Source organism: Drosophila sechellia, chromosome 2R (assembly GCF_004382195.2).
Source record: "Drosophila sechellia strain sech25 chromosome 2R, ASM438219v1, whole genome shotgun sequence".
NCBI lineage: Eukaryota > Metazoa > Arthropoda > Insecta > Diptera > Drosophilidae > Drosophila > Drosophila sechellia.
This window is the reverse complement of record NC_045950.1, coordinates 14,685,733-14,698,366: the sequence shown is the minus strand read 5'-3', so window position 1 is coordinate 14,698,366 and position 12,634 is coordinate 14,685,733. Positions and strand designations below refer to the sequence as shown.

General features: G+C 44.6%; 6 protein-coding genes across 6 annotated transcripts; 2 read left to right on the top strand and 4 right to left on the bottom strand.

The window, feature by feature from the left end:
• Positions 1 to 73: 73 nt before the first annotated feature.
• Positions 74 to 2,566, bottom strand: LOC6609824 (exocyst complex component 3). Its single transcript, XM_002034442.2, has 2 exons — positions 1,517 to 2,566; positions 74 to 1,449 (listed from the first exon to the last, which is right to left on the bottom strand). Exons 1-2 carry the CDS (start codon positions 2,486 to 2,488, stop codon positions 205 to 207), a joined length of 2,217 nt encoding a protein of 738 aa, XP_002034478.1. The 5' UTR covers positions 2,489 to 2,566; the 3' UTR covers positions 74 to 204.
• A 250-nt stretch (positions 2,567 to 2,816) lies between these two features.
• LOC6609822 (ubiquitin-like modifier-activating enzyme ATG7) lies at positions 2,817 to 7,354 on the top strand. The gene is made up of 9 exons (XM_002034440.2): positions 2,817 to 3,059; positions 3,116 to 3,637; positions 3,694 to 3,906; positions 4,037 to 4,181; positions 4,238 to 4,585; positions 4,646 to 4,810; positions 6,492 to 6,785; positions 6,851 to 6,967; positions 7,032 to 7,354. The coding sequence occupies exons 1-9, from the start codon at positions 2,854 to 2,856 to the stop codon at positions 7,083 to 7,085; spliced, it is 2,064 nt and encodes a 687-aa protein (XP_002034476.2). The 5' UTR covers positions 2,817 to 2,853; the 3' UTR covers positions 7,086 to 7,354.
• Positions 4,845 to 6,280, bottom strand: LOC6609823 (32 kDa beta-galactoside-binding lectin). Its single transcript, XM_002034441.2, has 3 exons — positions 5,932 to 6,280; positions 5,227 to 5,814; positions 4,845 to 5,170 (listed from the first exon to the last, which is right to left on the bottom strand). The coding sequence occupies exons 1-3, from the start codon at positions 6,021 to 6,023 to the stop codon at positions 4,885 to 4,887; spliced, it is 966 nt and encodes a 321-aa protein (XP_002034477.1). The 5' UTR covers positions 6,024 to 6,280; the 3' UTR covers positions 4,845 to 4,884.
• Positions 7,355 to 9,720: 2,366 nt separating the features above from the next.
• On the top strand, positions 9,721 to 11,038 carry LOC6609821 (cysteine dioxygenase type 1). Its single transcript, XM_002034439.2, has 3 exons — positions 9,721 to 9,907; positions 9,981 to 10,539; positions 10,611 to 11,038. The coding sequence occupies exons 2-3, from the start codon at positions 10,002 to 10,004 to the stop codon at positions 10,787 to 10,789; spliced, it is 717 nt and encodes a 238-aa protein (XP_002034475.1). The 5' UTR covers positions 9,721 to 9,907; positions 9,981 to 10,001; the 3' UTR covers positions 10,790 to 11,038.
• A 16-nt stretch (positions 11,039 to 11,054) lies between these two features.
• Positions 11,055 to 11,701, bottom strand: LOC6609820 (protein FAM136A). The gene is made up of 3 exons (XM_002034438.2): positions 11,577 to 11,701; positions 11,353 to 11,517; positions 11,055 to 11,273 (listed from the first exon to the last, which is right to left on the bottom strand). Exons 1-3 carry the CDS (start codon positions 11,661 to 11,663, stop codon positions 11,076 to 11,078), a joined length of 450 nt encoding a protein of 149 aa, XP_002034474.1. The 5' UTR covers positions 11,664 to 11,701; the 3' UTR covers positions 11,055 to 11,075.
• An 18-nt stretch (positions 11,702 to 11,719) lies between these two features.
• LOC6609819 (protein FAM136A) lies at positions 11,720 to 12,620 on the bottom strand. The gene is made up of 3 exons (XM_002034437.2): positions 12,441 to 12,620; positions 12,215 to 12,379; positions 11,720 to 12,144 (listed from the first exon to the last, which is right to left on the bottom strand). The coding sequence occupies exons 1-3, from the start codon at positions 12,525 to 12,527 to the stop codon at positions 11,956 to 11,958; spliced, it is 441 nt and encodes a 146-aa protein (XP_002034473.1). The 5' UTR covers positions 12,528 to 12,620; the 3' UTR covers positions 11,720 to 11,955.
• Between the last annotated feature and the right edge of the window lie 14 nt (positions 12,621 to 12,634).

Below are 12,634 nucleotides of genomic sequence, written 5' to 3'. Positions count from 1 at the left end.
TATCACAGAACCTTTCAAAAATAACGATGCATATATGTATTGAAACGATGGATATTCTTACTTTCCTTAGAACTTCTGTGACTATTTATACAATAATTTATTTGTTGATAAAGCACAATAATATTACAATCCCAGCTTAAGAGTAAATACGATACTGAACAGAAAGGAAAGGAAAGGAATGGGTTGGGAAGGGTATTCCAGGGTCTACCACAGCTTGTCACTGAACACGATCTCCTTGAAGATGCAATCCTGCTTCGCGATGCTGACCATTGCCTTCTTCGACTTCATGGCATCCTGCACCTTCTCTCGCACCTCGGCCGCCTTCACATCGTTGCGAATGTAAAAGAGCCGTACCAGGTGGTCCTCGTTCAGAGACGGATAGCTGCCCAGCAAGGTGTGCAGGTCCAAGACGAGCAGTTCGATATCCGAGCTAAGCAGTGCCGATAGCGTGGATATAAGATCCAATGGAGAGTCGCTGAGGGAAATTTTCGGGGCGATTTTCTCAAAGAAGAGCTTAAACCGCTTGGCTTCGGTCTTGATTTTTCGCGTAATGGCATCGCACTCGGCCCGTGGCTTGGACAGTCGCTTGGATAGCAGGGCCCTGATGTACCGCTTTGCCAGCAGCTTCTGGGCCTCGTTGATGACCATTTCGAAGTTATTGGGTCGCAGGTGGTTATAGTCCTGAAAGTAATCGTCCAGCGTTACACAAATGGTGTCCACGGCAATGTTACTGGACAGCCACTTGGCGGTGAATAGGTCGTTAAAGTGACACTCCATGTCCAGGAAGGCTTCCTCCAGCAAGTAACTGGCGGCATGAGCGCGGATCCGCTGGAATGTGGCAAGCAAACGTTCGAAATCCTCATAGTGCTCAGTACGCGACTTGGGCCAGTAGAGTTGTTTCATCTGCTGCGCGAGCTCAACCATTTGCTGACTGTTATTCACGATGGTGATGATGTAGTGAGTGAAGTATTTGATCTGATCCCGATTGCGGAAATGGTGTTCCTTCAGCTCGATTACGTTCTTTAGGTATGTCTGGCCAAAGATCTCCACCTGCTGAATGCTCATTACCAGCGCCTTGAACGTCAGTTCCTGATGAATTGTGTTGGTCACCTGCAGATGCTGGTCGATCATTTGGAATATGATGACAGGCGCTGAAGTGTGGTAGTACTCCTCATCCTGATCGGGCACCGTCTCAGTAAACCACTCCTGCTTCTCCGTTTCTGCGGCCTTGGTCATCCATTCTTGGAAGTTTCTCTGCATATTTTGCAGATACTCATCCTCCAGCGCTTTGAGATGTTCCGGACGCAGCAGAGTACCTATCTGTCGGTGTACATCCACATTTAGATCCGGATGGGACATCAGCTCCACGCCGGGATAGGTGTGTGTAACCCAAGCCATCATTGATACATATTCATTGCCCTCCAAGCCAGAGCGCACAATGTTGTCAAGCTGGGAATTAGTTATAAATTAGTGTCATAAAAACATTGATTCATTTTAATGATTGACGATTACTTACATAGCTAGAAAGTCCTTCGTGATAGAACTTGACGTATTCGCCGAAAATGTCGTAGTGAGGCGGGAAACAGGGCACACAAAGGGACTTCACTACGCGCAGATCCTCCAGAATGATTTGGCGCAATATCTCCAGGTCTCGTACTAACCACATCTTGTTATCAGCGCGCTCCTCCAGCTTAGATCCCTCTATGCGCGTTACCACCGACTGCTGTAGCACGTCCATGATCATGCGTCGCCAAGCCTTTGGTCTTCCAGGCGGCAGGAATCCGGTGACCTTTTGCTGCTGCAGCGCAAACTGGTCGTTTTTCTCTTCCCGCTCTATGATACGTAGGGCGGTAACGATGATGGTGGGCTTCTTCCGGAGAGTGTTCAGCGTACGGCTAAGAATGAGACGCAGCTTTTTCTCCAGCTCCTGGGACACGGTGTCCACTTTCTCGAAGTGCCGTTTTAGGGTGATCTTGTCGGACGCATGCTGCTTCGGCTGCTTGTGCAGCTCGTAGAGAAGATCATCCCGTGAGTTCTCCAGATCCGCCAAGCACTGGTGGGCATTGAGCAGTTTGTCGTCCTCGATCAGCGCCATCGTCTTTTGTACGCTGGCATCTACGTTGAAGATGTGCTTCAGATTCTCCATGGCGGTGGCGTACTGGGAGTGCTTTGTGTTTTCCTCCCGCACAACTTCCAAAGCGTCGTAGATCTCGGGAACGCCCCTCAGCAGGCGCTCCACCTCGTCCATCCGACGCCTTACCTCGCGCACGTCCTGCATGCAGGTCTCCAACTGCTTCAGTCCCACCCTGACCCCGTCCAGCTGTCCTTGCATCCCAGTCTTGAGGAGCGCCTCCACGGAGGCCTTCTTCCGGGCGATACGATGGCGATATTGTTCCACCTTCTCAAGCTGGCCTGGTCGCTGCAGCATGTTCTGAATGTCCTTGAGCGCTGCCTGGCGAGCCTGCTTCTCCAGCTGCTGCAAATCCATTTTCAATTTATTTGGATCACTTTCGGTCTCTGTTTTGGTCAATCTTCGTCAGCAGTGTATGTGCTGGTGTGACCATATAGCAGTGCGGCTAACAATCTCACTTCCAATAACTACAGTGGAACTTGACAATAAACTACACTTTTAAAATTATTATAGTTTTATTGTTACTTAACATTTTTATTTATTCTTGAGGCTCAAACATTTATGAAGTTAGAGTATGTCTTTTAGTAAGCCAAAAAAAATCGAGTTTCCGACTTAAGCATGGAGAACTGTACTTATCGATAAGTTTTTTTGTTTTTGGCTTATCGCCATCGAGAGCTTTGTTTATTATTTGCAGCCAAACTTTTGAACGTAAACAACGCCCTATGCAAAACATGAGTACGGAAAAGGAGATTATTTTGCAATTTGCTCCGTGGGAGTCCTTTGTGTCGCCCACTTTCTGGCACAAACTAGCGGAGCTTAAGCTAGACCACGATCGCCTGTCCGACTCGAAACGCTCCATTACTGGACACTACACAAACCGTAATGCAAGTGGATGCCTTTTGGAAGTGGACTACACGGCCTACAACAGGTGAGCTTAAATACGGCGAATTTGATGAAACCAGCGTTTGACCACCCACATTCCAGAACGGCACAGCCACCAAAATTCAGCCATTGCGCTATAGGCACCATCTACAATAAGAACACAATCGAAGAGTTCAAGGCCCTGGACAAATTACAACTGCTGGTCGATGAGGGCAAGGAACTGCTGGCTGATATGTGCAGTGGTGGCGCCTTGAGAGATCCCAGTCTATTGACCCGGTTCTTTGTTCTCTCCTTCGCCGATTTAAAGTGTCACAGCTACTACTATTGGTTTGCTTTTCCGTGCCCGCTTACGCCCACCTTAAAGCTTCAGGGCGCCGTCCAAAAACTGCGGGACTTAGCCAACAGCAATAGCTATATAACGGCCCTAAAGGCCCTACCCACTGAGTCACAGAACTTCTTCATTCTGTATGCTAATGTGGAGAAGAATGTTGTCGAAGCACGTAGTTTGAGTTCTCTTGACGAAAAGGAAGTCGAGTTCTGTTATTTTGGGTTTGCCGATCCCAGCGAGTATGAGCATCCAGCTTGGATAATGCGAAACTATGCTGCCTTTCTGTTTCAGCAATGGTAGGTAGGAATATAATCTAATGATATCAGTACACACAATTGTCGGTCTATTACAGTCCCTCTTTTGTTGGAAAACCCCTGAAGTTTCTTGGCCTGCGACAAAATCAACAAATGAACATCGATGACAGCCTTGTATGGCAGGTGATTCAGACCGAAGCATGCGATCTTAGCCAAAGTGAAGATATTAAGTTCGTGGGCTGGGAGCTAAATAAAAATGGCAAAATGGGGCCAAGAATGGTGTGCATGAGGGACAGCATGGATCCAGCCAAGTAAGCTAATAGCTATAGACTTAAATGATAAGAACTATCAGTTCACTGAGGTGTGTCCTTAGTGTTAGATATCACGACAGTTGAAAGTAACTTGTTTATTATTTATAAATTAACACTGTTTTTTCTTTAGACTCGCTGAGAACTCTGTAAACCTCAACCTGAAACTAATGAAGTGGCGTCTAGTTCCCGATCTCAATCTTGAAATCATCTCCCAAACAAAATGCCTGCTTTTTGGAGCTGGTACTTTAGGTTGCGCTGTAGCTAGAAATATGCTGGTGTGTTTTTATTCAAAACCATTTAACTGGCCTGATAACTAATTTTTAATTTATAGTCCTGGGGATTTAAGCACATAAGCCTTTTGGACAGCGGAAAGGTTGGGTTCTCTAATCCAGTGCGTCAGAATCTCTACACGCATGCAGATGCTGTGGCGGGTAATCGGATGAAGGCGACTACAGCTGCACAGAGATTGAAGGATATCAATCCGTCTGCGGAAACGGCGGGTTATGTGCTGGAGATTCCTATGCCTGGGCATACTATAGGTGAATCGCTTGTAGTCCAGACGAAGGAACATTTGGAGGTTATCGAAAAGCTTGTGCAGGACCATGATGTCATCTTTTTGCTCACGGATTCGCGCGAAAGCCGTTGGCTGCCCACCCTGCTAGGAGCGGCAAAGGAAAAAGTAGGAACAATCATATACTCACCTTTCAGAAGAGATGTACCTAATATTTTCCCCTTTTAGATTGTCATCAATGCAGCATTGGGCTTTGATAGTTATCTGGTAATGCGACATGGCACTACGCGTAAGGAGGCAGGCGATGATGGCCAAGAAATCGAAGGACTTAAGTGCATTAATGGCGATCAATTAGGTTGCTACTTTTGTAACGATGTTACGGCCCCCGGAAATGTAAGTCCCATTTTTTGTATAGTTAAAGATAGCATTTGTATTTTCAGACTTCATTAGTTGGGTTAAAATGGTTACTAAACACATTCGTAATCATGGCGGGAATATTTTTCGAAGCCAGCGCACGTGGGATCCCCCGTCTGCAGGTGATCCACACCAGTTATCTGCACCACCAGGCCATTTATGCTGGTCACCTTGAAGCCCACTAGATTCATCATGGCATTGGGTGTGCGCCAGGTGTAGCTGAAGAAGTTATAACCGTCAACGGCAGTCAAAACCTCGCGTTCTGTAAACGCAAGCGCCAGCTTAAATTGCTGATTAAAGACGAAGGGAAAGCCTCCATGACGCTCCTCGGTGCCGAAACTGTAAAAAGAATTAGTTAACGCCCAAAGAGGTACGGCATTATAAAGTTAACTTACTCAAAATTTTTGTTCATGGAATTGCGCACTACTGCCTTCTCATCGAAACGTACACTGAAGTGTAGCTCCTCGCGCTTGGTATCCGATTCCATGAACTTGATTATGAACTGTCCCTTTTTGTTCTCGAAGCACCGCGCTGTTAGGACGATCACATGACCCGGACTAAACAAAATTGGCTGATCGTTACTGAACGCCTTAAAGTAGTCCGAGGCGTGAACGGCTGGCCAAGGATTGGGAAACACAGTGCGATGATCGACCTGCTTAATGACTTGGATCTGATCACGTATCTCCAGAGCACGAATTGATGCCAACGGCATGCGGTAGCGGAATCTGCAAAACTCTCGGCTATTTATAGAGATGGCAAAGCTGTCCTCGCAACAAAGGATGTAGACCAAAAAGAACTCGCCACTGACAATGGGATTGGGCAGGGTGTTGGGGTCCAGGACATGGGTCTCCTCCTCGCCCCAGGCGCCGTTTATCCGGGAATTTCGAACGATCACATCGTTGCGAAAATAGCATGAGAAGCGTAGCCCAATATCCGCGTTCGGATCGACCATGCTCTTGGCCGTGCAGAGGTTAATGTGGAACCTAACCGAACCAAATGATCATAATCGATTAGTCACGTACTGATAAGAAGCCCAATTTGACAAGTAATTAGTCAGAAAACGGAACAGCGGTCTTACACTAATGCCGGACAACGCTTACCTGGCTGCTCCATCGATGGTCTTGGCCACGACCTCCAGAACATGACCAAACTCCAGCGGATGCGATAGATTGCCAGCGAATTCGGTCAACATGATTCCTTCCTGCAATTACCAATTGAACTAGCTATCGCCTTTGAACTAAACAAGCAAGCACAAAATGTATTTTATAGTTCCGTGGGAGAGTCCGGAGTTCTCCGGCTCTCCCGAACGCCAAAACTTTATCTAATCAGTGGTGGGCGGAGCGGCGAGTTGCTCAAGTAACCGATACAAATGCCGAAGTTTCTATACTTTGTGTTTTTGGTTTTTAAGCGCTGCTATTTGTTTTGTTCTCGCCCGAAGGCGTCATCTTTGTTTGCGCGGAGCATGTGTTTGTGGACACTAAAAAGCTTTCAAAAGCTCGTGATCGTACTACTGCACCGGCGTCGAATGTGCTCCAAATCGCACTGAAAAAAACTCTGTATAAGCTTTGACAAAAAAGTCTCTTATAGACGCGCTTTATAAACATGTACGTACAAATTTGGATACAAATACTCATTGCATTTCGTTCTATTCCATTTGTAGTCGCTCAAAGACCGCACGTTGGATCAACAGTGCACCGTGACACGACCCGGAGTATCCAACATTGCGGCTAGCTATGCGGTGGAATTGTTGGTGGCTTTGCTGCAGCATCCTCGAAAGGAGCTGGCACCCGCCTACTACGCACAGAGTGGGCGTGGCAAGTCGGAGGAGGCGGTAGAAAAGGTGCCGGAGGGTCTGCTGGGAATTTTGCCTCACTCCATCCGCGGAATGCTGTGCAATTACGAGAATATCTTGCCCGCTACCCAAAAGTTTGCGCAGTGTATAGCCTGTTCAGTGGTAAGCATTGTCTATCATTTAATATCATTTCCAAAATTGTTAAATACTTTTTTAAAATATAATAGGCCGTCCTAAATCATTATAAAAAAGACGGTCATGCTTTCCTCTTTAAAACTTTTGAAACCGCCAAGTATCTGGAGGATTTGACTGGTATCTCCGAATTTAAGCGGTTAAACAGCGAGGTTAGTTTATTTTTTGTGTTTATTCGAAATGAGATAATTACAAAAATTAATTTTTTTTGCACAGATTATCGATTTTGATGATGAAGAATTCGACATGTCCAATAGCGACGAAGATTAGGCCCCAAGTTTTGTCTTCAAAGCAAAAAATCTTATATATGAAATTCAGCTTATTGTGGCTTTAATTTTCTGCAGCATTTAGAGTTCAATGTCTATACCAAAAATGTGTGTACTTCAATTCTTTTATTTTATCTAGTCATTAAGCAAATTGTGAATCATCGAAATGAAATTGATGTAAAAAATAGGCATAAGAAAAGTGTGAATTTACCATTGAAAATTGTGAATCTACTATTGAAATTTGTAATAAAATTGATTAAGTACGGGAACAAATGTATTTCCTTTTTAACCTTTGTTTGTTTGTACAAAACGTGTTTCTGCTGATAAGAGCACTCATTTATAGGCGAAAATATTGTTCTGATCTGAGAATTCCCATTTTTTGGTTGACAAATACCAAAATATTGTTTTCAATTCCGAATCGATCATTGAATTTGTTATTAGCTGCATTATTCAAGGCGAAAACACGCAAACAAAGATTAATGTTCGTATAAAATGGTTTTGGGAATATGCAAATGATTTACATAGTGGGCCAGGTATGCGAAAAGAATAGTTCAAAGTTGAATAAACCTGGTTAGAAAGCCACGAACTAATCGCATATGTTAATTTGGCGATGATATCTGGGTAAAAATAAATGACATCCTAGAAATACGCTAACAATTGTTATAATTTAAAGAAATATGTAAAGTTAAAATTATATTTTTAGTCAAGGAATATAAAATGTTCGACATTTTCATTAAATGGTTTTAATAAAAATTTACCACTCTAATATATCAAAATGGTTTTATGCCAAGTGTTTTGAGCTGAACAAATATTGGCAACCAGTACTTGACACACAATTCGTGTGCGTTTCCAAGCGATTTGATGATAGAGTCAGCCTTTCATCATTTTGAGCCCAGGCCAAAATGGAGCTGGAGAATTTCATCCACTAGCTATGACAAAAGGCTCCCGGCCATTTCTCTTGGCCAGAAAAGCAAACAAGAAAAAAGATCGGCCGAGAAAGAAGAAAAAAAAACGGCACGACTCCATAATTAATAGTTGGATGGGGGGAGAAATGTATTGAAATATATCTGGCCGCTCAACCTCGGATCGACATGGCGGTGGTGGTAGTGGTGGTAGCATAAATTTCGGGCCTGGCCAACTGAGCAAACAACAACAAGCCAAGTTGGAGCGCGTGAAGCCGCTTTGAGTTTGGCTCGCCGCCCCAAAAAGCGCTCAAAATGCCATTCGAGCGGCGATGCCTCTGCCAGCGTCGCTTTTTGTCACTCGAATTGCGTTTTGAGTGGTTAACCGGGGTTTGCTGGCCAAGATCTTCATAAATTGGTGAAAGATACCCAAAACGGGCACATAAGCTCGGCGACGCGCATCCAAGTGGCAACTACCCAGTGAAAAGTCGAAAAAGTGCAATACCAAGTCCTGAAATCAAAAGTGTTTTTAAAAAGTGAATTTCAAGTTCAAAAAATAATCTTCAGTTGCCATAGCTAAGAGAGAAATTCCAACAATTCAAACAAAATGGTAAGTCCTTTATAATTCAAATTACTTTCCTTGCTAAAACTGTACGAAAATCAAATTTTAATTGTAGTTTGCTGAACTGTTTCGAAAATTGGCAGCGACTTTTCACCAATTTTCCAAGCTAATTGTTCGCATAATATTTACACAAATGGCAGTTCGCAGCTTTTAGTTTTTGCTATGACTTTGCTATTGGCCTTAACCTGTTGCGAAAGTTGGCTGCCAGCTTGGCAGTTTATGCTTTTTGGCCATTGCAAAACATTTTTCAAATACCAAAACGAAATACCTTCATGTGGCACCAAGGGGAAAAGATTTAACAACATTGCATGTGGATCGTAAAAAAGTTATTACTTATAATGCAAGTTGACACTCAAGTTTAAGTGTTTTCTTTATTTCGAGTTTTCACCTGAAGTTATATAATTTATTTATGAGTTTAATTCATATCGTGTTAGGAGAAACAATGGCAGAACCCTTTTCTTTGTTCAGCATTTAATGGAGAAAGTAGGTCAGTGTGTTAGTAACTAATTAACTTCCTGAGTAACAAAGACTCAACTGATTTGCTGACAAATGGCAGGCAATTAAGAGAAATCTGCAACGAACCTGAAAGTAGGCAATCATTTTTCGAAACAAAAAGTATCTTGAAGTGTTTCGGTTAACCATATTCCAGAACTAGAGAAAGTCACGTTTCTTTTTTCCAATGAATTTGAGGGAAAATCCCTGCTGGTGAGGCCCGCAGAACTTGAAAGCAAATGCGTCAGCATCCAGATTCAACCAGCTATCAGTTATCGATTTGTATATTATATAAATATTTTTTTTTGGCTCCAGAATATATTGTGGAATAAATTTGTTTTTTATTTGCCAAGCGATCCCATTAGATCGCCGTTAACCTCTTGTCACAAATTCAGGCACATCTGTTGAGCCTCTCCTGGCAACATTCGATCTATCATCTACTTAGAAATACGTGTATATAGCCTAGCCGAGGGTATTGGCAAAATTTGCTATTGATAAGTTGGATGGACGGTTATCGCCGGCGACTTCTTGTTTTTGTTATTGCTTTGGACATGCGCCTCCGATTTACGTCCGATCCGAGCTGATTATGCAGCCTGGACAGGAGAGCGAAATCTCCAGAATTCAGTTCGAATTTTGCGATCCGAGGTGGAGCGTGTGCGGTCAGACGAAACAATTCAATCATTTGCAACAGCAACGAATCGGAATATTCATATATATATATATACCAATACCAGCTATTATCAGCGATCATCGACTTTACAACGTAATTCATCTAAATCAATTGAGCAGTGATCTTTGTAGACTTTATAGGTAGTTTTCCACGCCCTTCAGCCTCAACTGATGCACAACCACTCTAACTTCCGCTTCCCTTTTCGCAACCTAGGTCAATCAGAGCAAGCCCAAAATGGCCCTGTCCAAGATCGACTCCGAGATCGAGCAGGTTGACCAGGAGAAGTACCTGCGTCAGGCCACCAACTTCTATCAGGCGCTGGAGAAACCCCTGAAATACGGACCGGAGGTGAATTCCCTATCGGACTTGGTGGCCGCCCTTCACCGGGAATTCGAGTCCAACTATGTTAACATCGAGATGGTGAATCACCTTATGCTCAGCTACAAGTCCAATCCTCGTGAGTGGCGCAAATATGCCAAGTTCGATCGTTACACCTATACGCGGAATCTCGTGGATGCTGGCAATGGAAAGTTCAATCTGCTGATTCTGTGCTGGGGCGAAGGACACGGCTCCTCGGTGCACGACCATGCCGATTCCCATTGCTTCATGAAGATGCTAAAAGGGGATCTGCGTGAGAAACGCTATGAGTATCCCAATAGATCTGCCAGGGACAACGGCCGGTCCCATCATCCCGATGGCGAAATCGATAGCCGAGAGCTGGTGGAGATTGGGGAGACACCAATCGCCGTCAATGATGTGGCCTACATAAATGGTGAGGAAACTAGAAACTTGAAAAATTTGGTATTCCTATACTTACTTTTTGTTTCGTTTTGTTATCCATAGACAATCTGGGCCTGCATCGCGTGGAGAACCCCAGCCATTCGGACACCTCCGTCTCCCTTCACCTTTACTGTCCTCCCTTCGACACGTGCTCCGTATTCCAGGACAACCTGAAGAAGACCACCGCCAAGGTCACCTTCTGGAGCAAGTACGGCGTGAGGACGAAGCAGAACGAGCAGTAGATCCATCAAGATCCTCAAAATATAGCCTCTCGTATTGTTGCATATTACTAAGAATCTTTATTACTAGATATTTAATGAGCTAGGGCCTAAGAAGATCCGGGAGCTGAGCTATCAAATATGGCGAGCAAGGGCCACGTTGGCGCTGATAAGTTCTCATTCCATTCCATTGGCTATCCCGGATCACAGTTGCGATTAGTGTACTTTAAGTGTTAGCTGTACCAAAAATATTCAATAAATAAGTGAACCATTGACAACTGCTTGGACGTGCTCCTGAATTGCATCCCCGTCAGGCATCCATGTTGCGTGATCTTTTCGGCGGACCCCTGTCCAGAGTTTGCTTGATCGACTTGAGCAGACCTGGTATCAGGTTTATGTGTTTGTCCACACAGGTGTTCGTGCAACTCTCAAACATGTGTTGGGATCGAGACATGTCCCGGTCACTCGGATTGCTGGGCAGTTGGGACCGCGCATCGCTGTTGCAATCCTGCGGATTGGAAATCGTATTAAAGAAAGGATATCTCACTCCAATACAAAGCATTTATAATTTAAGTTTAAGCTCCTACCCTGACGCAGTTTTGAAGTCGATTCTGGAACTGGCCCAGCTCGTGCTGCAAGAAATCCTGGGCATCCATCAGCGGGCCGGCGCACTTCTCGATGCAGTTCTGTACGCTCTCCAGCGTCCCACGATCATCGTCGCAGCAGCGGGCGGCACAGCGGTGCATCGTAGACTTGAAAACATCGTTCTTACCGGAAATGCATAGTAGGCAAGTGGAGGCCACACACTCACCTGCATTCTGCGCAAGTGTGTGCGGTACATGTCCTCGATCATGTCGCTGATGGCGCCCTCCAAGCGCTTTTTCTGTTGCTCCACCATTTCAATTTAAAATTTGAACAATTTCGAAAGAACAAAACTAAATGTTGAATTGACAGTTTTCGGTGTACAAAGTATGTTTATTTTTTTAACTGATGGCAAAACATGGCATTCTTCCAAAGATTGTTAGCACAACAGTTAGTGGTTGCTACTTAAGACTTTCAACAATTAATAAGGTAATTTTTGTTCTGTATTCTTAAAAGCAAAATTTGAAATGACTCCAGATGTGGGACTCATTGCACGGTTATAAAATAAACGAATTCAACAACTAATTATGATGTAAATGGAGGTTGAGCTAGACTTGGGGAATGCTCTCGGGTCCCTTGGAGAGCACAGCCTTCATGGTCTTCATCATGCCGGGAATGAGGCCCACATGTTTGTCCACACACTGGATGGCACAGCGCTCGAATTGGTCGGTGTACTTGGCTATCTGATCCTCATTGGGATTGGGCGGCATTTTCACCTTCACATCGTCGTTGCATTGCTGCGAAAGTGGAGCATGTGAAATATTCCTAGAGCCACCAGTGCAACAAGTGGGTGCAATGGATACTAACCATGACGCAACGCTGCAGTCTGCCCTGGAACTCGCCCAATTCGTGTTGAACGTAGTTCTGTGCCCTCGTCATGGGCGCGGAGCATCGATCCACACATCTTTGGACACTGTCCACGCTGGAGGTTCCATCCTGGCAGCACTTGGCCGCACACAAATGCATCTCATTCTGGAATTTCGTGAAAAGCAAGTCAGTTTCGGGATATTCCCTAGAAGCGAACTCCACTTACCTGCATTTTGCGCAGGTGCGTCTTGTCCATGTCGTCGATCATCTCCGTCACCGCGGCCTCGATTTTTTGACGCTGTTGCTGGATCATTTTGCTTGTTTAATTGTAATTACCTACGTCTTACAACCGATTTCGTAATATCAAAATAAATGCCGGCAGCGTGTTTTTTGTAAAATTCGATTAGTGATGAGCCGGCG